Raw genomic sequence first — 26,098 nt, forward strand, 5'->3', positions numbered from 1 at the left:
GCACAATGTTTTTAAGGCTCATCCATGTATCGGTACTTCAGTTTTTAAAATTGCTGAATAGTATTCCACTGTATGACTATAATTACATTTCGTTTGTCCTTTCATCAACCAATGGATATTTGGGTTGTTGCCACTTTTTGGCTCTTATAAATAATGCTGCTACGTGTTAATTTCTCTTGGGTATCTACCAAGGAATAGAAGTATGATAACTCTGTATAGAATGTTTTGAGGAACTACCGTTCCTCGGAGGGGAACCGTTTTCCAGAGAGGTCACACTATTTTACATTCCCAGCAGCGCTATATGAGGGTCCCAATTTCTTCTACATCCTTACCATCCTTGCCACTTATAACAAGTGTTTGTCTTTTTGATGATAGCTATCCTAGTGGGTTTGGAGTGCTTCTGTACTTGTCTTGAAATAATTTCTTTCTTTTTTTTTTTTTTCAAGATTTTATTTATTTACTCATAAGAGACACAGAGAGAGAGGCAGAGACATAGGTAGAGGGAGAAGCAGGCTCTCTGTGGGGAGCCCGATGTGGGACTCGGTCCCAGGATCACGACCAAGGATGAAGGCAGATGCTCAACCACTGAGCCACCCAGGTGCCCTGTTTTGAAATAATTTCTACCTTCTCTGGTCAATTCAGAAAGGTCAATATTATCATTGCCATTTTATTTATACATCAACTATTGCAGGTGGGAAAGAAATGTACTCCAGGTCACAGAGGTGAATTGTATGACATAAACAGCAACATTTTTAAACTATTGAAAAAATATCCATAATATTGTTGAGGGGGGAAAAAGAGAATTGCAGGATAAGATGTATAGTATAAGCCCATCTATGTTTTTAAAATGTACACTCTCATCATATTGGCAATAATTTATAAGATTAATATGTGCTGCTGATGAAGTTGCCTGGAAACTTGTAAATAATGCTGGTGAAAATGTTAATTGTTTTCAGACCTTTGTAGAAAGTAATATTCAGGAGTGCCTGGATGGCTCAGTTGGTTAAGCATCTGATTCTTGATTTCAGTTCAAGTCATGATCTTGGTGATGTGAGATCAAGCCCTGTTGTCCCAGTCTCTGCTTGAGATTCTCTCTCCCTCTCCCTCTGCCCCTCCTGCTTGTGTTCTCTCTCTCTCAAATAAATAAATAAATCTTTTTTTTAAGGTAATATTCAATTACTGACATTTTAAAAATATACTTTACTTTGCAATCTCACTTTGGAACTTGATCTGTAGAAACCATAGCAGCCATACATGTTTGAAGCACCGTTTGGAAACAATTGGATGTCTATCAGTGGGAAACTAGTTTGCTAAATTGTGCTAATGCCACACTATAGAATATTTTTGCAGCTATTTAAAAAAATTAATAATGTTTTGACCCAAAGAAATGTCCATTATTACAAGTGAGAAAAGCAGTTCCAGAGTAATACGTATGTAGTATGAACCTATTTTCTAAAACAAAAAAACGGATAAATTCTATTAGTGTGTGAACAAGTAGAAAAGTATAGAAGTTTACTTAACTGGGATGCCTGTGTGGCACAGTGGTTGAGCATCTGCCTTTGGCTCAGGTCATGATCCCGGGGTCCCGGGATCGAGTCCCACATCAGGCTCCTGCGGGGAGCCTGCTTCTCCCTCTGCCTGTGTCTCTGCCTCTCTCTGTCTCTCATGAATAAATAAATAAAATCTTAAAAAAAAAGTTTACTTAATTGTTAATATTAGTTATGGTGGGGAGGGATAGATGGAGATGAGATACTTTAAAAAATATGTCTATAGTTCACTTGATGTGGTGTACACTTGGAATTTTTAGGAAACAAAAGGAACTATGCAATAGAAAGAGTTTGTAATCAAAGCATAATTGGGATGCCTGTGTGGCTCAGTGGTTGAGTGCCTGCCTTTGGCCCAGAGTGTGTTCCAGGAGTCCTGGGGATCGAGTCCTGCATCCTGCATCGGGCTCCCTGTATGGAGCCTGCTTCTCTGCCTATGTCTCTGCCTCTCTCTCCCTTTCTGTCTCTCATGAATAAATAAATAAAATCTTAAAAAAAAAAAAAAAAAGCAGAATAGTGGATAAGAACAGACATAGGAACCAGAGATCTTAGGTTTGGATCCTCCCTCTGCCACTTACTAGCTGTGTGACCTTGGGAAGTTACTTAACCTCTCTGAATTTCAATTTCCTCATCTATAAAGGGAGGTAATAATAGTACCTTTCTCAAAGAGTTTTTATGGAACTAAGTGAGGTAATATTTGTAAAATGTTTAGCCCACTGCCTGGTACATAGTTAATGCTGAATATATTAACTCTTATATTATTATTATTTCCAGTATTTATTATTTATTATTATTCTGTGCTAAGCATAATGAACAAAATATATGTGGGGAGAAGAGATTTTATACACATGCATGCACAATATGTCAAGTGGTAGTAAGTGCTATTAAGAAAGATAATGCAGGGTAAGGGAGAAAGACTGATGGGCTGGGGGTAGACAGCGTCTGTTGTACGTAGAATGATCAGGAAGGCTCTGATATTTTAGCAGAGACTGGAGTAAAGAGACTGGAGTAAATTGCAAGTGTGCAATGTAAATACCTCAGGGAGTGTGTTTCAGGTAAAGGAAGTGCAGTTATATCTGGCATACAGTATATCTGAATTGGGATATGGGGTAAGGAGTCAGGAATGGTTCAGAGGTTTCTGACTTGGGCAGTTGGAAGGCTGGAGCTGCCATCCACTAAGATGGGGAGGAAGGGAGGATGAGGAGGAGCAGGTTTGGCAGGAAAAGTCAAGACCTCTTAAATTTGAAATGCCTCTCAGATCTCCAAGTGGGGACAAATAGCAATAAACAGTTGGAGTGGAATGATGCTAAAGAGATATAGGAGATGAGACCAGACCACGGATTTAATCTGTAGGACATCATTAGCTGGGTGACTGTATCATTTGTTGTTCAAATTGGGACACTTGATATGAAAAGTGAATCCTCGTTAATAACACTGCCAGGACAACCAAGGACAACCACTGAACTGGGTCTGTCCCCAGCAAACTTTACTAATAGGTGATCCAGAGGATCTTGGATTGTAATGTGAGTGCATTGTGAAGGCATTGCAGGATTTTGAGCAGGGAATTGATATGGTCTGACTTACACTTTAGTGGGGTCACTGCTGCTCTAGACTATAGGGTAGAAGGGCATGCACTCAGAGACTAGATGAGAGGATGGGTATGATGAAGGCGTTAGAAGTAGAGGAGTCAGAAGTAGGCAGATTTGGGACAGTTTTTGAAGGTACAGCTGATAGGACTTGCTGATGAATTAAGATATGGGGTGAGGAGTCCAGAATGGTTCAGAGGTTTCAGACTTGGGCAGTTGGAGGGCTGGAGCTGCCATTCACTAAGATGGGGAAGATGGGAGGATAAGGAGGAACAGGTTTGGCAGGAAAAGCCAAGACCTCTTAAATTTGAAATGCCTCTCAGATCTCCAAGTGGGAAAGTGAGTAAATCAGATATGCAAATATGGAGTTCAGGCAGGGTCAGGGCTAAAGCTAAGGAGGGCATGACATATAGATGGTATTCAAAAGGACCAGGAGATTAACAATGGTAGGAGTGTAGATAGGAAAAAGAAGTAGTCCACAGACTGAACCCTGAGGGAGGTATGTAAAGATGGGGCAAATGAGGAGCATCTAGCACAAGGATTGAGGGATGGGAGAGAGTGGGGAGTACAGGGGATTATAACTTTCTGCTCCATAAACACCTGTACTGTGATATTGAGGGAGGATGGTATTCATAGGCTACTTTTTTCCCCCAGAAAAAAGCTTCTGGGTTCCAGTCAGGGAACTGGGTGGGGCTTGGAGAGAGCAAATGGAAACAATCTAGATTGCGCTGTGAAATCTTGGTCTCCTAGAGGCAGTGACTTAGTCCATTCCCAGACCCAGCAACTCCTCCTACTTCCCAAAATACTTACTTGAGACCTGCTTCTGAAGTCTGCCCTGACCGCCAGGACCCTCCTCCCTACGTTCCAGGAGCCTTATTTGGTGCTTTGTTGTGCACCATGTCATGTTATCAAACCTGCTGCGGCAGAGTGGTGTCATGGACAAAAGCACAGAAGGGATACAGACCTGGGTGTGAAAATCCTGCTCAGCGGTACGTTGGCTGCGATGGCAGAGCTGCCTGCTGTGACTTCTCACTCCTGACCTGGGTTGGTTCCTTTTCCTCCATCTCCTTACTGTAAATGGATCTCCAGAATATTGGTTTGTGCAGGGTGGCAATGAGGATTAGCTGGGCAGTAGTGGAAAGACTGTGGACTTTGAGGTGTCTGGGTGGCTCAGTCTGTTAAGTATCTGCCCTCAGCTCAGGTCATGGTCCCAGGGTCCTGGGATCAAGCCCTACACTGCTCTCTCTGTTCAGCGGGGAGCCTGTTTCTCCCTCTCCCTCTGCCCCTCCCCCCTGCTCATGCTTGCTCTCTCAAATAAATAATTTAATTTAATTGAATCTTTAAAAACAAAAAAGACTGAACCTTGGAACCAATAAGGACAGTTTGAATCGCACTTCAGCTACTTACAGGATCTTGAGCAAATCATGTAAAGTCTTTAAACATCAGTTTTATTATGAGGAGAATGGGGAAAGTAGTACTTACACCTTACAGAGTTATTGTACCTTGAAAATTTATCCATGTAAGATGCCTGGCTGAGTCAGTAGCTAGTCAATCAGTAAGTAGCTGGTACTACAACTGCTAAAGGAGCTGCCTGTGACCCCAACTGCAGGGAACAAATGCTTATTCGTTCATGGACTGTATTAATCTTTCTAATAGAATGGGGTGGGGGTGTGTGTGTGGGGGTGAGACAGCTGAAGCCCCTAGAGGTTAAGGGACTTGCCAAAGGTCACACAAATAGAAGGTGGCAGGACCAAGATTCAATTCTAGAGCTTTCTGACTCTGAACATGTTTTTGTTGTTGTTGTTGTTGTTGTTGTTTTTTAAAGATTTTATTTATTTATTTGAGATACAGTGAGGCAGAGAGCACATGAGCAGGGAGGAGGGGCAAAGGGAGGGGGTGAAGCAGGTTCCCCGCTGAGCCCAACACAGGGTTCAATCCCAGGACCCTGGGATTAAGACCTGAGTTGAAGGCAGACACTTAACCACTGAGTCACCCAGGCACCTGCCCAGAGCCCAGTGAAGCAGTGCCATCTCTGTACTAATGCTCAGTAAATCTTGTTCACTGACCACTCATGCAGCTTCCTCTTTCATTCCCCAGGTCTCTCTTGTAAAGCTTCCTTCCCACTACAAGCCATTCAGTGCAACCATCACAACTCTAATAAACTGATCCAAGAAGCCAGTTCAGAACCAGTAGTAGACTGTGCAGGCTTTGTGAGAAACCCAGATCTGTTTTGTACAGTGGTGAGCTCCAGGCAAACCTACCGCACTGCCTCCACCCGCTCAAGGGAATATTTCCATCTTACTCCACAAACTGCCGACAACAGCCTCTTTGAAAGATGGAAAGTGTATTACCCTAAGACCTGGGAATGCTAAACAGTTAATAGATTCCCAAGGGTTTTATGTATTACTGGGATACTGACCACTATCACAGGTCATTAAATATCAAAGTTTACCCTTAGGAAGCCAAAAAATAATCTAAGTTCTCTGTGCCTCACTTGTGTTCACAAGTACTCCAAGTCAGAGAAAGTTCCTGAAACCATTTCAGTATCACACAGGTAAAATGAGATTCACACAGATCCGAAAGGTGGAAATATTAAACTGTTAGCGGCACGCGGCTCGGTGGTAGTAGTCTCTCTCTTTGGAGCTTTCTTGTGGCATTGGCTTCTCCTACACGCTCTGCCTATTACTTTCCCCTTTTTCGGTAAAGGATCAGAATCTGTCCGATTCCTGAGCAGTTTTTATCAGCTCATCTCTTTAGCTATCCTTGGGTTCCTCTTTCTTTCCCACCAGGCCTTGTTGATCTGTTGTTTCACTGAGGTTCTTTGAGCCCAATCAGGCACGCAATTTCAGGTTGAGTGACTGGCTTCTTGGCACCGTCTACTTGGCAAAAAGTGGGTAAGTTGAACCACTCACTCAACTTTCAGTAGTGCTCATGATAATTCTGAAAGTTTCTTTCATTTGCCAGGTCACTTTCATATTTTTGTTTTTCTCCCTGATCTCCATATGTCCTCTGTGTGGGGGGATTTCAAAATATATTTGGTCCAGCAGTGATTCTATGCCATCTCCACTTCTGTGTATGGTTTGGGCTGGCAATCACTTCTGTCCAGACATGGTGGTGGACCTGGATTGGCCTGCTGGCACAGAATGAGAGTGGTAGGAGAAATTGTTGGAGGGTCGAGGGCAGGCAGGGTGTGAGACAGAGGATCTTGGAATGATCTTTTATCCTCTCAAGCTGTTTGTACCTCTTTATTTACTTATTTTTAAAAAGATTTTATTTATTTATTCATGAGAGACACAGAGAGGCAGAAACACAGGCAGAGGGAGAAACAGGCTTCCTGCGGGGAGCCTGATGTGGGACTGGATCCCAGGACCCTCTTATCATGCCCTGAGCCAAAGGCAGATGCTCAACCACTGAGCCACCCAGGTGCCCCACTCTGTGCCTCTAGCCAGAGCTCTTCTTAATTTGGCTATAGATAGGCTTGGTAGAGTTGTATGGATCAGTCATGTTTGGCCATTTCATTTGAATTTAACAGATTTGGTGAGGTCAAGGACAATAGAGGTCTGTGAAACTGATGATTTAGTGTCAAATAAACAACATGACTGTTTGGCTTGAGTTTCCAGGAAAGACGAACTGTTTCAAACATTTCTATTGCCTTGGTTACACCACATATCCCGATTTGGGGTTCAGAAAATATGGTCACTGACAGACACATCTAATAACCAGTTGATTTAATTAATTATTCGTTTTTCTATTTATTGTACTTTTCCCTGTAGACATAGAACGGGTGCTTTGATTGTATGGGATATAAAAACCATATACTAGTTTAATCAACCATCTTAAGAATCAATGTTTTATTGCACTTGTGAGGATGAGTAGATTGGTAGAGATTGTATGGTATTGATGGTATGGTCATGTAGTATTAAGACCTGTAGTGTCTAAGCTAAAGTTGATACTTTACTAATTACACTGCAGTCCAGAGAGCAGATTCTTATTTGTGAAGGTAAAAAACAAATATCAAGTAAGCTATTAGTGCTTCTACTTAGCCTTTTTCTCGTTTGAGTCTAAATTTTTTTCCTATTCCCAAATATACTTGTATTTGTCCATTTATTTTAAAATTAGTTGTTAAGCCAGGAAAAGAGCATTTTTTTCCTTTCACGTAGAGTGTTTATAGATAGCATGGCAAAGTAGTATTTAATGTGCTTGTTGTTATATCTATGTATGTAGGTTAAGTATTTTTTAATAATTAGAGAACAGGGGCATCTGAGTGGCTCATTTGGTTAAGTGTCTGTCTTCACAGACACCTGGGTGGCTCAGTGGTTGAGTGTCTGCCTTTGGCCCAGGGCATGATCCCCGGGGTTCAGGATCGAGTCCCACATCGGGCTCCTTGCGGGGAGCCTGCTTCTCCCTCCGCCTGTGTTTCTGACTCTCTCTCTCACTGTGTCTCTCATGAATAAATAAATAAAAATATTAAAAAAAATAAGTGTTTGTCTTCAGCTCAGGTCATGATCTCAGGGTCCTGGGATTGAGGCCCACGTTGGGCTCCTTGCTCAACGGAGAGCCTGCTTCTCCCTCTCCTTCTGCCCCTCCCCTGCTGGTGTGTGTGCACGCACTCTCTCTCTCAAATAAATAAATAAATAGATAGATAGATAAATAAATTAAAAAATCTTTAAAAAATATAGAGAACAAAATATAATAAAAACAACAAAAGGTTTTTGTTGAAATGAAATCCATTAGTCATTTTTTGAATGTCTTCCATACTACTGGAGGGTCAAAGGTAAGTGTGACACAGCTTCTGTTTCCAAAAAGCTTAAACACCTTGCGTTATACAATCATCCTTTATACAGATTCTAGATTAGGAATGGTCTGGACCCAAACTAGCAGGCTCCCAGATACTCAGAGAAACTTGTTCTCCAGGTAGTCTCTTTAGACCACAAACCTGTTTCCACAAGAGGGGTTTGTGTTCAGTCCTAGGATTCCATATGACAAAGTGCTACATTGCCACCCTGATGCTGCTGTGTCTGCTCATCAGGCTCACAACCTGGGAACTACCTTACACACGAGCAGGTTAGTTCTGTGGTCTGAACGGAAGGCTCCTGATCCAGAAGAGAGGGGATCTGGATTCCAGCCCTAACTTGCTTTGCCACCTCAGGCAGCGAAGACCCCAGTCTTCAAACCTTCAGTGCTCTAATGTTGAGGCTCCCTCAGTGATGATTCCTCAGCCTCCCCTCCCCCACTATGACCACAACTCTTATGTTCTCTTTCTCTTTTATAACTGAGGCTAAAATGGATTCGATGGGGGTTAAAATGGATCACTTTCAAAGCCTCTGACGAATGATTGTTTTACCTCATTCCTAGAAACGTGTTTTGAACATTGTCTCTCTGTATGAGTCTGGAACTTTTCCTGAGGAAAAGTTCTCATACTCTAAATAATCAACTTTCCCATCTTTTACATATTCTGTCTCTTAAGTATTACAGAAGTAACTCCATGTGTGTGTACCTTGTACTCTCATCCATATCTGCATTTTATATGCCCCTGCTTTAAAAATACTCGGGATGTCTGAGTGGCTCAGTGGTTGAGCGTCTGCCTTCAGCTCAGGGCGTGATCCCAGGGTCCTGGGATCGAGTTCCACATCAGGCTCCCCTCAGGAAGCCTGGTTCTCCCTCTGCCTATGTCTCTGCCACTCTCTCTGTCTCTCATGAATAAAAAAATAAAATCTTTTTAGAAAAATGGAATGGCTCTCTGACAAATTCTACTTTTATCTTAGGAATAGTAGTCAGGGCTGCCTGGCTGGCTCAGTTGGTAGAGCATGCAACTTTTGATCTCAAGGTTGTGAGTTCAAGCCCCATGTTGGACTTGAAGCCTACTTTAAATAAATAAATGAAATTTAAAAGACATAACAGGGGATCCCTGGGTGGCGCAGCGGTTTGGCGCCTGCCTTTGGCCCAGGGCGCGATCCTGGAGACCCGGGATCGAGTCCCACGTTGGGTTCCTGGTGCATGGAGCCTGCTTCTCCCTCTGCCTGTGTCTCTGCCTCTCTCTCTCTGTGACTATCATAAATAAATAAAAATGAAAAAAAAAAAAAAAGACCTAACAGTCAATCGTTCAGAGTTAAGCTATTTCCACGTGGAAGATACAGCAAATCCCCATGAAAAGTCTGCACCCTCCCTCCATCTGTTCTTCTAACAGAGGTGCAGGGGTCTTATCTTCACTCCACACAACATGCCCCACCCTTCCACCACCACCTGAAACCTGACCCAAGCTAAAACCACTTGGATTATCTTTCCTGGGAATTTGAATTCTGACTAGAGACATACAGAAGGTGTTTGGAGCAAAGCCTTGCTTGGTCTAGTTGCTGAGATTCCAATCACTACCCTGGTTCTTGGCCTTGCTGGGACTTGGTTGTGTAGTTGTCTCTGATTCTGTGAGCTACTCTCCAGTCTTTTCCAGAACTACCTTTGGCCTAAGTTAGGAAAGAAGGAAGACAGTCAGGCCTATAATGCTAACCAGAACACAACTATAGTGAAGGACCAGTTTTTCCAAAAGTTTTTGTTTTTAGTTCCCAGTCTGTCACTGACAGATGTGGTCATACTACATATTGCCTAGATGCAGCATTCAAAAGTCCAAAGATGATCTATATATACCATGTTCAGTGAGATGACTCCACTGTCCCATGTTAATGTTCCAGCAATATCAGAATGCACAAAAAGGTTCTAATGCTTACTCTAAGTTTCTGTACCCATCTCATCAAGGACTAGCTTCAGCACTGAGCTGGAGTTTCTGGGGACCCAGGAAACTTAACCTCCCTTCAAAGCCGGGATGTGTAGAAACAGCTAATTTCTACACAGGCTGATGTACTAGGACAGTTCCTAGGGAAAGCCCTACCCTGGGCCCAGTCAGAACTTCTGCTTTTATTCCTAACTTGTTGGCAGGGATTGCTCCTACCTGATCCCACCTACTCACCCCTCCTCCTCCTTCCACTCACTGTATTCTTGTATTCTCAGTCCAAAAAGAAGTTTGCTGCCATGTCTCTACTGTAAGGACAGCAGCCTGGATTCCATGGTCTATCTCTAAAAGAATGAACAAAGTTTTCAGCAGTTTAAAAGAGAGTGCTCTATGAAAGAAAAGAAAGCAGAGACAAACAGATATGTGTACACCCATGTTCATAGTAGTATTAGTCACAATAGCCAAAAGGTGGAAACAACCCAAATGTCCATTGACAGATGAATAGAGAAACAGAATGTGGTCTGCACAGTCAGTGGAATATGGTTCAGCCTTAAAAAAGGAAGGAAATTCTCACATGTACTATATAACATGGATGAACCTTGAAAACATGATGTTAATAAGTAAGCCAGACACAAAATGCCAAATATTAGATGATTCAGCTTATATGAGGTATCTAGCATTGTCAAATCCATAGAGCCAGAAAGTAGAATGGTGGTTGCTGGAGACTTGGGGGAGAGAGGAATGGGGAGTTAGTATTTAATAGATACAGAGTTTCAGTCTGGGAAGATAAAAATTCTGGAGATGGTGGTGGTGGTGGTGATTGCAGGACAGTGTGAATGTGCTTAATGCCACTCACCACTCAAACATGGTGAAGATGATAAATTTTATGTTAATTATATGTTTACCACACACGCTCACAGAGATTTGGATATTAAAGTTTTGAGGAGAGAGACAGAAGGCCCTAAGAGAGCTTTCTCAGAGGTAGTTTTGTGTTGTGTCTTTGACATCTGTGCCATTGTGAGTGAGTGCCCATAGGTGTTGAGAAAGCTTTCAGCTGGTTAACTTCTCAAAGTCAGGGCCAGTGTCTGTCAGTTCAGTTAGGGCCTAGCCCAGAGTTGTAGCCAGAAGGCAACTAAATAGTTCTTTGATAATAAAGGTACCAGGCCCCTCCTGTAACCCTCCTTGTTCATTCATTCATTCACTCATTAATTAACTTATTCATTCATGCCATCATTTCACATGCGTCAAGTGCCTGATCTCTACAATGAAAATATAAAATCAGGCCCAGGGAGTTTAACCCCTCTCTGAAGCTGGGATGCGTAGAAACTGCTAATTTCAGCTGATGTGTACAGAGAGTGCAATAATGAATAAGACCTAGCTCCTGCCAACACAGTGCTAATTTTCGGTGCTTTTCTCAACTGAACTCCAGTAGCTGCAGATATGCACCCTGCAGTGATGCACAGCCTTGAGCCAAGGATCCAAGGCCTGGGCTCTAGCCTGGCTTCAGCACTGGCTTCTGTTTGACATTAAACAAATCTGTTAACCTATCTGTGGGTCTCTATGTCCCTTCCACCACATGGAAATGCCTCACAGGATGGGGGTAAAAGTAAAAATGAGACCAAGAGTGTGAAAGACATTAGATGGGTTGGTTGTGGTGGGAGGGTTGACGTGGGGATGGGGGCAAACACACAACTCAGGCCTCTGCTGTTGGCTGGTCTCACCTATGAGGCCCTGTTACAATGATATTTTGTGGAAGGAAAGCAGAGTCCCCAGATTCCTCTCCTGTCACCCATGCTTTCCTGGTCCCATTCATCACCTCTCCTTCCCCCAAATAGGTTGTAACAACCTCAGCTTGGCCTTCACCTTCATCAGCCCTCCCAGATCCAGCAGCTGGCAGCCCTTCAGATCAGATAACGCATCTGATTCGTTTTCAAGCCTGGTGCAGAAAAGAGACTCAACAGGATGCTTAAAAGAGGGTGTTGTCTAAGAAGAGACATCAGGTGGAGAGGGAGTTGGAAGGCGTGGCTCCTGACTTCCGTTCCCAAACCCAGTCCTTGTGTGGTCCTAGAAAACTTTCTTGGCCTCTGGGCCCCTCTCTCTTCCTGCTTCATCTGGATCCCACTGTTTTTTCACTCATGAACAAGAGGGTGTGTGTATGTTTTCAATGAGTCAGGCACTTGGATTTGAAAATCTCAAATATCTAGAGGTTGTGACATTTGGGGTAGATGTGTACTCTCCTGACTCTCCACAGCCTCAGTTTTCTCATCTGTAAAATGGGAATCATATTACTATCTACCTGAAAGGATAATTACAAAGATTGAATGAATGAATGCCTAGCATACTGAGTGGCCTGAGCAAGTCACAGCTATTAGTTGTGGTGGTTATTCTCTGCTAAATGCATCTGATACTAACCTGTTGAATGGGTTGAGTGGGTTAATGCATAGAGGAAGGCTTTGTCAACATGGTGTTTCCCTCCCAAGTCCCTTTGGGCATTTTACTGTAGTAACCCCACAATCTTCATAATTAGCAGAGTTATTATCAGATATTCCCACCTCTCTCCTCTTATCTCATTAGCTGGCAGGGTGGGGACACTCTTCTCTTTTTCAAAGCTCCTCTTCCCCGCCCCGTCTTCTTTCTGGGCTGCATTTTATTCCTTCTGGTTTCAACTCTTTCTTTCCATAATACCTTCTGTGTGCCTGAAGGCCCGCTAAGACCTATTACTATGGAAACCTCCCTCAAGTCGTGGTGGAGCCACCTCCACCCAGATGGAAAAGAGTTCTGGGATCTTGGGCCTCTACTGCTCCCTCCTCTCACCTGAAAAGAAGCTGAAGAAAGAGCACTGCCTTTGATTAGCTACTGGCTGTTCCACTATGGCTCCAAACCGTCAAGACTTCCCTAGGCAATGTCAATCTTCACGTGCGTCCTGGGGATATTTCTGCTGAGATGACTCCATTGCCATTTTACAGGGTTTTCCTATACCTGTGCTGCTTCTCCTGAATTCTTTGGGACCCTGAAGCCCAGTTCCCTTATCTCAGAATGGTTTGCAGAGCATTTTGCCTGAGGTTCCTGCAAGTCTGGAAAATCATCAAGCAACATCACATCATTCACATCTAGTTAGCTTAGCTGTCTCATGTGGGTCTGTTTGCATAAAGCAGAGCTGGCTTATGTGTGTCACACACAGGAATGAGTGCCAACACACACACGAGTCCACAGACATATTGGTCCGCATGTCTCAGTTTGTACCTTTCTTCTTCTTCTCCTTCTTCTTCTTTAAAGATTTTATTTTTAAGTAATTCTCTACATTCATCCTGGGGCTCGAACTCACAACCCTGAGCTCAAGAGTCACATACTCTACTGACTGAGCCAACCAAGCAGCCCTCTATCTCTACCTATCTCAGCAGGAGGTGGAGTTCTGAGTATACAAGTGCTCAGAACATGCCTGGTGATTTGTTGGTTCACTGATTCATTTATTCATTCTTTCCCAATCTGCTAATTGCTTACTTTTTTTAAAATAATTTTTAAAAGATTTATTTATTTATTCATGATAGAGAGAGAGGCAGAGACACAGGCAGAGGGAGAAGCAGGCTCCATGCCATGAGCCCGATGTGGGACTCGATCCTGGCTTCCAGGATCGGGCCCTGGGCCAAAGGCAGGCGCCAAACTGCTGAGCCACCCAGGGGATCACCTAATTGCTTACTTTTGAGCACGATTAAGCTTCGTCTTTGAAAGATGCCAGGAATGGAAAGGATTGTCCCACATTTTCCTCCACTTTCAGAAGCTTGTCTGTGTCCCAGTCCAGAAAGAAGACTGGAAACGACCAGTGCAGTGGTTTACCATCATGATCTGAGGGACCCTAAAACGACCTAAGCAGTCCTTGCTAGCCACCAGAGGATGAAAACACTTCTTCAATTGGCTTGGGCCAGTCTTTGAAGTCCTGGACCCTGTTACCTCTAGATTTTCCTGAAACCATCCCATTGATTACATCAAGGGTATTCAGTCAGAATTCCCCATGGACAGAGCTGTTTGTGGCTATAATTGTCCTGTCAACACTGACTGACTACCAAACGGGACTTTAAATGTCAGGGGTTTAGGTTTTGTTTTTGTTTTGTAGTAATGATGATAACGATGTCCTAGGGGTGCCTTGGGACTTAGCCAAACCTTATGTGGCCTCTACAGATCAAATCCATGGCTTGGGGAATGGAAAGTTTTGAGCGAGGCTATGTGCAGGCAGACCCTACGTTCCCAGGGCAGTGGCAGTGTCATAGGGCAATTTACCTTCTCTATCTCCTTTCCTCATCTACCCCCTTGAAGTTTTACGCTTGAATCTGGATGTTTGAGTTTACGGGAAGAACTGAAGGCAGAGCAGAAATATACAGGCACATACTTGGCACAGCTCCGATGCCTTCATTTGGGCCCTTTTAGGTGGCACCCACTAGGGCAGTAGGTACAGCCCCTTGCATCTTGCTGGCAAGCCTCAGCCTGCCAGCAGCCAAAACCATTACAGCAGCTCAGGTGCTAGCTTGGCAGGGAGCTAAGGTACAGCTGGCTGTTCTGGTTCCTGAGCTTGGCTCTAAGCAGCAGCAGTGCAGGGATAGGGGAGGAGGCTCATCACAGTATTACCTGTATCTATCTGCTCATCAAGGAGGAGCTAGGGAGACACCTGGACACCACCTTGCTCCTGGTCCTCATTACTCACCCCCTTCCCAGCACACACCTGTGCTGTGAAGAAGAGCAAGCTAGACTGAGCAAATCACTTCTAATCTTCCTCTGGACCATCCCCTGCTCACAGGCATAGTGTTCCATAGTTTGCCTTCATGTTGTGAAGGAAGAGGCTCAGAAACCAGGAAGACAGGAGCAGGACTATATGCAGATACTTTCATGTCCCATTATCAGCTGTTTTGGGATACTTGGGTCTTCACACTCCCCCTTGCTTTTCTTTGGCTTATATGGGAGAGGTGTTTGTGGCCAAGTTAGAAAGAGTAAGGAAATAGTCTGGGCGTGGGGATTGGCAGGTGTGGTTGGTTAAGCAGCAGGTAATTAGGGAGGGGATAGTTTGATGACTAAATGAGTGCCTGACACCAGGTGATAATGATGGTGATGGTAAGGTGGACGGAATTCTTAAGTGTATCAGTAGACACTAGTACAATTAAGGACACAGGCTTTTCTCTTTGGTTCAAATACTGGCCACTTTGACTTACGACCTCTTTTAGCAAGATTTTTAACCTCTAAGCCTTATTTTCCTTGTAGGCTTGTTGTATTAAATGAAATAGGGAATATTTCAAATTCAAATTCAAATATTTCATATTTGAAATATTCCCTTTTTCATTTAATATGAATGTATATATGTGTATACGCCTCACACATAAGTGTTAATTGCTAGGGTTACATGAATAATAAGTTCTCTTGCATCATGGTGTCATGGGCTGGGAAGGAAAGGTTAAACCCCTGGAGCTTTGTGTTTGCCTCAGGGACTTCCTCCCAGGTGACAGTTCCAGGTTTCATCCCTGACTGTGTCACTGCAAGTTTCTGGGGGAGGGGGTCTCCAGGCTGCTGGCTTGTAGCCACATGGGCTTTGTTCTGCTGTGGACATGTGACTGGCCCTCAAGGGTAGGGCAAGGTCAGCACCACAGAGCCACAGTCTTGTTTTTTTGTCCTAGGACTCAGTGCTAGTTACTGGCATTTGTTGAACAGTGCCCTGGGTGGCATGACCTCGCATTCCCTTGGCAACCTCTCATTCTCTAGATTCATCACCTCTTCTCTGGACGGAGGCTGGGCTTCTAAGTAAATCATCTGCATTTGCCCTGGATCTTTGGGTCCTTTACATCTGATGGAGCCTGTGGGACCAGAGCTCCTAGGCTTCTCCTTCAGCTCCACCTTCCCACTGCCTTGGAGGGGGTTGGTCAGTCATCTGTCCTTGCAACGACTGTTTTAGTTCATGCAAGGTGCTAGACCTTTCTGGTGGAGCCCTGCCCCAGGCTGGAAACAGAGCTTCAGAAATACCATTTTCAGGGCCCTCTGTTTGCTGCTACCCGCTCCCACCAGTGCTTCCACTTCTCTTTTAGACATTACTCTCAGTTCCAGTTGTCCTGGTGACACCCCAGCCTAGGCTCCGCATTTTAGTAAATGGCAGCTCTGGTCTTCCAGCTGCCCAGGTCAGAATCTTCAAATCATTGTTGATTCCTCTCCTCACACCCAATCTGTGAGCAAAGCCTGTCAGCTGTACCTCTAAAATTTATTCAAAAGATGCCTGAGTAGCAAGGGACTCCCTTTCTTCCTGGTGTAAGTGTACCTGTTGACTACATGACACATTGCCAAGAGAACAATCAGGCCAGAGGTCAGGAGAAATGAAAGCAAGTTTCCGATCTGCAACATTGTGATGAATAATAAAATAATAAGCTGCAACCCACTCATTGCTGGTTATGCTGCAGCTACTAAGTCCTAAATTTACATGGATTATCTTATTCACTGTGTGACCTTAGACTGATAACTTCACCTGTCTGTTTCTGTCTTTTTCTTTTCTAAAATGGAGATGACAACAGTCCACAGGGAGGTTGTGAGGATGCAGTGAAATAAGGTACGTGCAAGTCTTTGAAAAAAGCACCAAGGGATATACGTATCCTATATTTTCAGCAAAGGGCCAACATAATTGTCTTCAGGCTTTTGACGAGTTCACATTACACAAAAGAGAGATGTTGGCAAAACTCCAACTGATGGTGAATTTGATAGCCCAGCTTTGTGAGGGCAGAATGTGCGGCCCTTAGTGGTGCTTTATCTGTCACCTGAGATCAGGGTGTCTGTCTCCTGGCACAAATGTGACACCTGTTGCAGGAGAAACAGGCCCTGGCAGCTGGCACTCTGGGAGGAGAGGTCTGGCCAGGAGCAGGAGGAGTTCACTTATCAGAGAGCAAGTGACAAGTGTCAATAGTTAAATCAGCACATTCTTTAGCTCCAGGTTCCCCCAGGGGGCTAAGCAATGCCTGGGTATCCACTAGCAGGGTTAATACAGAGGCAAAGGTAGAGGAAGAGGAATTTACCAAATGCCCCACACCCTGCTTGGTGCCTGATATGCACTCAGTGAATATTAACATATTAATGCCCGCTCCCGGAGGAGCGGAAAGTAATACCTGGGAAACAGACAGGAAGTATTATCTGCTCTGCTCCCACTAAGTTCCTGCTGGGCCATAGTCCGCTTGCTTCTCTGGTCAGTAAGCAAAGAGGGAAGAGAATAAGAAAACTACTGGCCATTTGCAGTTTACAGAAGCGTAAAAGGGCTTGAACTCATATCCTACTTCCAGGTCTGAAACCCCAGACTCATTGAGGGAGGAATGTTTATTGAGTACTTAAGTTTATTGAGTACTTGAGATTACTTGCTCAAGCGGTCACCATTTATAAGTGGTAGATAGACAATTAGGTCTGACTCTAAAGCTTTACTTGTCTTTCTCCTATACTCTGAAGACTGCAAAGGGAGTTTCCCAGTCCTGAACTTACTAAAGGCTGAGCTGCTGATTACCCAGTCTCTAAGCATCTCAAAGCCATCCCAACACCTATGACCACCAGGTGCAGAGCCTGCTGGGGTTTAACCTCACTGATACCCACCCCCAAGCTCCCACCCACCATGGACTTGTTCACTCAGATAACCACCTCTTACCTTCTTTTACAGAGAAATAGAGCCAGACACTAGTTACAGGTGATAAAGGCAGAATTTATTCAGTACTATCATGATATGGGAAAGAGACCTCAGGAGAAAACTGAACTTAATTCAGAATACAGCAAAGACGGCTGGGGATTTATAGCCAGCAGAGTGAGGCAGCCAGGGGATGGAAAATCACTAAGAGGAGACTTCAGGGTTGGGGGATTCTTGCTGAACTGGCCTAACAAGATTCCTGCCACAGGAGGCTGAGGACCTACACATCAAGGGTGGGAGATGAGGAATTGATCAGGTATCACAGGTGGCCGGGTATCAAAGGTGGAGGGGATTCCTACTGAAAAGACTTAACAGGATTCTTCTTCAGCCCTGGGTTGGGCCAGCCAAGGACAAGGCCCAAGGACGAGGCCTACTCAGGAGGGCTCAGGGGGCCTGTCTAAAATTTGATCAAGAAGAGAGTCTTCAAAAAAAAAAAAAGAAGAGAGTCTTCGTCACTTCCCAGCCAATGCCAGGACATGCTGAAAACCTACGGTGATAGTTCACTGACCCCAGGCTGTCTTACCTTTGGTGTGACTTCCAAGGGTCAGCAAATTTTTCTGGAGCTGAAAATTAGTCTATGAGAAAGAATGTGTGTCTGAGATGCACTATAACTCCCATCCATAGGGGAAGTAGTGTTTTTATTATTCTTTCCTTACAACTTTGTCGAGAAGTAGATGGCTTTTAGTTGTAAGCAGAGTCAAAGAGATGACCCAATGATTCAGAGGCACAAGCAAGGCAGAGCCTGCCCACCCTTCCCCACAGTGTGACTCATTCATCACCCAGGCACCTGAGCTCCCCAACCACTAGCCTGCTGCATATTCTAGTATTCTAATAGCTCCTTGGACTTGGGAAGGCTGGGGCTCTTCAGTTTGATGTGTCTGAGTTGGGATTAACAGATGAAAGAACAGCTCTCTCCTGAGCTCATCCAGAAATGCAGGGTGTAGGTCTGGAAGCATTCTTTCCCTCCCTCCCATATCCTCACCTCACTTCACTGGCCCCAGAATCTGCTTCCTCAAGAGATCCCCCTGCACTGAACTAGTCTGACCTGTTCCTGCCTGCCAGCTTGCCAGCCATGGAAACAGGAGAGACCTTGATGGCAGAAGGATAAACCTGCAGAAGTCCCCATAAACATAACATGAGCAGAGGTTTGATGTCTGTGCAGAAACCCAGAGGCACAGATCCCCAGCTGAGGCCTCTGTCCCTGGGACTCTTCAAAGTCTGGCCAAAAAAGTGCCCACAGGGGAAAATGTAGGCAGAGTGAGAAAACGCTGGGTTGTGAGACAGGGAGGCTCTGTTCTGATCCTGGCTTTGGAACAACTAACTGTGACTTTAAACTCTATGCTGCTCGGTCCCCATCTGTAAAATGGGGGTAATCAGACCTGGCCTATCTCACAAGAGTCTTTTAAAAATTTAATTAGTTAATTAATTTTACTTATTTGTGAGAGAGAGGGTGTGCATGAACATGTGTGTTGCAGGGAGGGGCAGAGGGAGAGAGAGAATCTCAAGCAGAAATTGAGAGACAGGCCTCAATCTCATGATCCTAAGATCATGAGGGGAGCTGAAATCAAGAGTCGGATGCTTAATTGACTAAGCCACCCAGGCACCCCTCTTATAAGTCTTTTAAGGCTCAGATGAGATCATTCCTGTGAGACACTTATTAAGCATTAAAGGGCCATACCAAACAGAGCTGTAAAAAAAAAAAAAAAGCACCCCCCCCCCCCCCCCACTGTAATCCCTTTTCTGGAATCAACTACATAAACATGCAAAATGTCAATGTCCACCTTCTGCCTGCCCACATTCATACATTGTGCTCTTTCCTCTATGTCTGGTTGGCTGTGTCTCGACTGGGATCCCACAGGGGTTCATGACACTTCTGCTTTGGGCCAGCTGTTGGTTCCCAGTAGCCAGTGACTCTGAGTCTAACTCTTTTTGTGCAGCACCTACTGCAGTGTCTGGGACCACCTTGATGGAGCTGCTGGAGAGAGAGTAGTAGCCTAGTGGGAATCAGGACACTTGGGTTCCAGTCTTAGCCTTGTTGCCGTTCACTAAGTGAGCCGAGAGAAGTAATTTGGCCAGCTGGGGTCTCATTTTCCTCACCTAAAATAAGGACCAGATGATCTTGAAAGCCTCTGCTAGCTCCCAATAGTCTATGATTCGGGTTCATGGCCAGCAGTGGTTTGGTTTCACATATTTAAAGTCTGACAATCACGTCCAGATGGCCCCCTTGAAATGTGGGGGCCCTGACCCCCAGTGTGTGGCCATGCTGACAACTGAACTCCCAACTCTCCTGCAGCCTCACCCTCAGCACAGTGCTTTGCTTTTTCACTCTTTGCTGGCACCCAACAGTTTTCTGTTCCCTCATTCTCACCCAGTTTGGCTTTTAGCCTTCCTAGATGTGTGTTAGCGAACCAGCTACAGACTCTTTGAGGTGTAGACATCAGCCTCCAGATCAACCCAGGGATAGCTAGGCCTCTTATCTCTCTCCTGCAGTTTATTAATTTGTTTGACTGCACCAAGTCCTGGCCCACCCTTTCCTGACTCCTCAGCTCTGGTTCCATCTAGCAGCTTGGTGATAATGGTGGGCAGAGGGGTAGGACCTTGCTGCCAACGAAACAACCCTGCTGTCTTCCTGGGCTCGGAGGAAGGGGACTGAGGTGGAAAGGGAGCAAACTTAATTCTACTGCCTTTCACAACCGTTTCCCAAAGGCAGCTTTCCAGAGAAATCAGCCTCACGAAGCAACTGGGAGAGTCAGCCTGTAGTGCTGGACACTCCATGGACAAATGGACAATGCTCCATTTTCACTAGTCCTGGCTCCTTCTCTGATTAAGGACGGCAGCAAATTTTAATGGGATAGGAGCTTATTTCCTTTCCCTCTGCGCTACTGACCTTGGTCAAGGTTGTATCTCCCAACTCTCCTCCCACTTTGTGCCCTCCCCCCCCTCCCCCCCCCCCCCCCCGTACGAAGAGGTGGGAGGAGCAGCAGAAGGGAAGAAGCTCTGCTATTACCTCTCCTATTCCCCCCAAACCTCTTCAAGTTATATTGAGTCTGTTTCTCTCTTTGTTCCCTTCTGTAGGATATGGCAGCTGGAGAGAACTGGCCAAGGCTCTGGCCAGCAGGAACATTCCAGCTGTGGATCCAAACCTCCAGTTTCATCATCCCCAGAGGCTGGGCCCCAAGGTATGTAGTCCTCAGCTGTCTGTGCCCTTATACCCTTGATGGAAATCCCCACTTTTCTGTGGTAGGAGAGGCCAAGGGGAGAGTTCCTGGAATTGTAGTCCGACATAACAGGATCTCATTAGCTGGATGTAGAGATGTCTATCCTGCCCTCCTCAAAGCCTTCCTCACAGTTCCAGAAGCCCAGACTTGAACCATTCCAGACATGTGGCCTTCATCTCCATTACTAGCAGAGGGCTTAAGGCAGAACCATCCCACCTTGCCTCTTGCTGGCTTGAGGCCTCATTTGGTGCCTTAGTGATGATCTCAGATGCTCACTGCTAGGAGTCAGAGAGGATGAAGTAGACATCATATATAGCTGCAAATGACTCGGCCATAGATCTTTAATGGAGCATTTTATCTATAGTGCTTCTTGTACCAGTGGTCTCTAGGGAGGCAGGAGTGGCTCTGGTGGAAATTAGGGAAATTGGGGTCTAATGCAGTCTGGAATCCTAAAGTTGAGCCTCTGAGCCTAGCACAGACATGGATCTCCAAGGCTGGCCCAAGGGCTGGGATATTCCCAAGGGGCTTCCACTTATTAGGACAAATGAGTGACAGAACTGGGCAGAGTCCTGAGGGGATGTAGTGAAAGATGGAGGCAAGTTCCTTTTCTCAGAAGACTGATCTAATCAGACTTTTTTCCCCAAAAAAGAAAAAAATTTTTTTTTCTTCCATATGAGAAGACTGAGAAAATTCAGGAAAGTAAAAGAACCTTAGGAGAGTATACATTGGTGAAACTATAAGGAGATGTATTTTTGAGGGATACAGTATGAATGATAAACAACAGTGTCCCTTATATTAAAAAGCTTCCTGGGGGCAGGGACTATGTCTCCTGGCCCTCTACCTCCCCACAGGTACTTTCAAAGGGCTCCTGACCCTAATGTTTCACCAAGTTCACATTTCACTCTTTTGGTAGGACCAAGACTTTGAGCGAGGTAGGAGTGGTAACAACAGCTACCTGAAGTGGAATAAGCCCGTCCCATGGCTCTCAGAGGTAAGGGATTCTCCACTGTTCTTCTTCTTGGAGACGGTCAAAAAATAGTTTTCACTATTTTCTGATAACTGCAGAAAATTTTTTTCTAGAGGTTTCACCTAGGAGTGCCTGGGTGGCTAGTTGGTGCAGCATCTGACTCCTGATTTTGACTCAGGTCATGATCTCAGGGTCATGAGATTAAGCCCCAAAGTTAGGCTCCACGCTGGTGGTGGAACCTGCTTAAAATTCTCTCTCCCTCTGCCTGTCTTCCCCTGCCCCCCTCAGCTTGTGCAAGTATCCCCCAACCCCAAAATTGTTTTCACCAAATTTGAAAAAAAAGGGGGGCTTCAGGCTTACTCAGTTTTCTTCCTTTAGAGAAGGAGAGCATTTGCTCTGTGTGTACTGGTTTTTGCATATCATCCCATATCAGCTTTATGACCCTGTAAGATAGTATCATTGTCCTCGTCTTAGAAGTGAGAAAAACAGGGCTCAGGAAAGCTACATGACTTTCACATCCACATCATTCTTAAAGAGAGGCTTCCTGGACTGTCTTTCTTGGACTAGTAAGTCTCATAAGGTATTCCAGGAAGAAAGGAGTCTTGTTTGTTTGTTTGTTTGTTTGTTTTTTATGGAGTCTTGTTTAAATAAGGCTCAGAAACTATATACTACACCCACTTCTTGGAAATTACACATTAGCACAGGAAAGGCTCTGAGTAGTTCTGCAGTGAGCCATTTAACTTGGTTTAGCTCAGCAGGTACCAAACCTATGTGCCTCCTGCCTCGTTTTTTTTTTTTTTTTTTTTTTCTTTTTCTTGGGAAATATCTCTTAATAGTCTACGAAACTAGTGTTCTAAGGAACACACTCTAGGAAATGCTGCTTTAGAAAATTATATAGGAAGTAGTTAAACGTGTGAATAAGAGTTGCCATGGTATCTTTTACTTATATAGGATCTGAAAGATTCTTTTTCTTTTGGTAAATAAACTGAGTTTCAAGGAGATTGATTAACATGCTCAAGATTATCTTGAGTAGGGGATCCCTGGGTGGCTCAGCGGTTTGGCACCTGCCTTTGGCTCGGGGCATGATCCTGGAGTCCCGGGATAGAATCCCGCATCAGGCTCCCTGCATGGAGCCTGCTTCTCTCTCTGACTGTGTCTCTGCCCGCCCCCTCGCCCCGTCTCTTATGAATAAATAAATAAAATCTTAAAAAAAAAAAGATTATCTTGAGTAGATACCAAAACTCCATAGTAGTGTGGTGTTTTGGGGATGAAAATTTTATTTATTTATTTATTTTAATTAAAAAAAAATTTTTTTTATTTATTTATGATAGTCACAGAGAGAGAGAGAGAGAGAGGCAGAGACACAGGCAGAGGGAGAAGCAGGCTCCATGCACCAGGAGCCCGACGTGGGATTTGATCCCGGGTCTCCAGGATTGCGCCCTGGGCCAAAGGCAGGCACTAAACCGCTGCGCCACCCAGGGATCCCGGGATGAAAATTTTAAATTTGGGCTCCATATTTTACAATTTGCCCATAACCCAGTGCCTTTTCGTCCCGAGATCTGTATTATTTTTCTTGGCTGAGTGGTATTGGCCAGCCCACCGTCTTTATCCGTACCTATCTCAGACCAAGCTCTTCTGCCTGGGTGATTTTATTTCCAATTCACCTATTGCTGTGGGGTGGGGGTGAAGGAGGCACTATCATGCTAAATGTGATGTTACTTTATCCACACCATAAAATCCCCTTTGTTCAAAGCCCTTAGAGAGGACGGATTACAATACTAGCACACTTGTATAGGTGACATCGTCAGGTGATTGATTACACCCCACCTCACCTGGAGTATTTTGAAAAGAGGGTGCCTTAAAGACCATTGATCCAATAATCTAGCCTTCAATCTTTTGAGGACAGTTGAAATCATTTTTCTTTCTTTTTTTTTTTAAGATTTTATTTATTTTAGAATGAGAGAGAGTGTGTGAGTGCACGGGGGTGGGGAGTGCAGAGAGAGAGAATCCCAAGCAGACTCTGCACTGAGCAAGACATAGGACCCAATCCCACGATCCCAAGACCATGACCTGAGCCAAAACTAAGAATCCAACATTCAACCAACTGAGTCACTGAGGTGCCCATGGATCATTTTTCTTAACCAATTTTTTTAAAAGATTTTTACTGCATAACATTCTGCATTTATTAATCATTAATTTTTGGCCAATCAAGGATGGAGATATATATATGTGTGTGTGTGTGTGTGTGTGTGGTGTGTATGTGCATGTGTGTGTATATATATACATACATACATATATATATAAAATTAAAACAGTGAACAAATAGTAAATAGTGATTAAATAGGATAAAATTTTAAAGAAACAGTTGATTTTTTAAATAAGTGTGTCACACTATGACCTTCGGGTGATAAATGCCTGATTTCCATTGACTTTTTTTTTTTTTTTTTTTTTAGTATTAAAAGTAGCTTTAGGGCAGCCCCGGTGGCTCAGCGGTTTAGCGCTGCCTTCAGCCGGGGGTGTGATCCTGGAGACCCAGGATCGAGTCCCACGTTTGGCTCCCTGCATGGGGCCTGCTTCTCTCTCTGCCTGTGTCTCTGCGCCTCTCTCTCTCTCTCTCTCTCTCTGTCTCTCATGAATAAATAAATAAAATCTTATAAATAAATAAATAAATAAATAAATAAATAAATAAATAAATAAATAAATAGTTTTACCAGGGCGCCTGTGTGGCTCAGTCAGTTAAGTGTCTGCCTTCAGTTCAAGTCATGACCCCAGGGTCTTGCTCCACAAGGAGCCTGCTTCTTCCTCTTCCTCTGCCCTTCACCCCTGCTCGTGCTCTCTTGCTCTCTCTCCCAGATAAATAAGTAAAATCTTAAAAAAAAAAAAAAAGTGACTTTATCAAAAAAACCCAAAACCAAACAGTACCTTACAAAATCCTTATTACAATCTTCATGGATCTTCAGGGAATCACTGATCCAATCATGTTATTTCACCAACAAAGAAAACAAGGCCCCCTTAGAAAGGCTAAATTACCAACATCTGTAGCCACAGAGCTACACAGTGGTTCTGGCTCTCTCCCCCACCACCATGGGTGCTTCTCTGTTCCCATCTCCTTTCCTGTTCCTGCTCTTTTGACAGTTTCAGCAGGTTAATGACATATGTCATTTATTGAACATCCAGCTGTGTCAAGAGCTGTCAGGTTGTCCTATCATCCCCCTTTTGCAGGTAATGGCTCAGAGAGGGGTTAACTTATTCACTTACTCCAGAGGGCATCACTAGGACATAGCCCTGCTCTGAAGGTGAGCAAGGATAGAGGATAAGAAGGCTGACAATGGTCTCTTCTCTGTGTCGCTGCCCCAGTCTTTAGCCAGCAGTGCAGGGTCTCTGAGGCCAGAAATCACTGGAAAGTTAAGCAGCCATAGGCATTCTCTTTGGTGTGTCAGAGAGACTGCTACAAGAAAGAAATTTGGTGAGTCCAAAATAAGATTAGAGCAAGTCAGCATTTCCCTCGGTCATGCCACACTGGCTTTGGTGAGTGTTGTCTCTTGAGGAGAGGGCTGAGACCCAGAATCTTCTTCTCAGGTTTACCTTTTTTTTTTTCTTTTTTGGTCATAATTTAATTGAGATGTAAATTAAATACCATGTAAGTCACCTATTTAAGGTGTATAATTCAATAACTTTTAATATATTCATAGAGTTATGCGTCTATCACTGTTAGTTTAGAGCACTTTCATTACCACAGAAACTCCATATCTGTTAGCCATCACTCCTCACCACCCCACCCTCCCAAACCCTACACAAACAATAGTCTTTCTTTTTTTTTTTTTTAAGGAGTGCTTTTTTGGGGTACTTTTTATTATTATTATTTTTTAAGTAGGCTCCATGGGACACCTGGGTGGCTCAGTGGTTGAGCATCTGCCTTCAGCTCAGGTCATGATCCCTGTACTGGGATCGAGTCCCGTATCGAGCTCCCTGCAGGGAGCCTGCTTCTCCCTCTGCCTGTGTCTCTGCCTCTCTCTCTCAGTGTCTCTCATGAATAAATAAAAATCTTAAAAAAAAAAAAAAAAAAAGTAGGCTCCATGCCCAACATGGGGCTTAAACTCATGAGCCTGAGATCAAGAGTCACATGCCCTGCTGACTGAGGCCAGGGCACCCAGTAATCTACTTTGTCTCTTTAGATTTGCCTGTTCTGAAATTTCCTATAAATGCAATCATACAATGTGACCATTAACTTCTTTCACTTAGCATGACATTTTCAAGGTTCCTCCATGCTGTAGCATGTACCAGCACTTCATTTCTTTTTATGGCTGAGTAATATTCCCTTATGTGGTTTTACCACATTTTATTTATCCATTCTCGAGTGTATGTCTTGTGACCA

The 26,098-nt window shown here is 44.2% G+C and overlaps 1 protein-coding gene across 3 annotated transcripts in view; it reads left to right on the forward strand.

Annotated features, from left to right (window-relative positions):
- B4GALNT3 (beta-1,4-N-acetyl-galactosaminyltransferase 3) overlaps nucleotides 1–26,098 on the forward strand; it is a 132,824-nt gene that overhangs the window by 48,824 nt on the left and 57,902 nt on the right. For all 3 annotated transcript variants that reach the window (XM_072799467.1, XM_072799465.1, XM_072799466.1), the window contains exons 2-3: nucleotides 20,614–20,717; nucleotides 21,670–21,747. In XM_072799467.1, the coding sequence (XP_072655568.1) occupies nucleotides 20,614–20,717; nucleotides 21,670–21,747 (182 nt within the window). The remainder of the gene's footprint in view (nucleotides 1–20,613; nucleotides 20,718–21,669; nucleotides 21,748–26,098) is intronic.

The sequence above is a fragment of the Canis lupus genome, chromosome 25 (assembly GCF_048164855.1).
Source record: "Canis lupus baileyi chromosome 25, mCanLup2.hap1, whole genome shotgun sequence".
In the NCBI taxonomy this organism is placed as follows: Eukaryota; Metazoa; Chordata; class Mammalia; order Carnivora; family Canidae; genus Canis; species Canis lupus.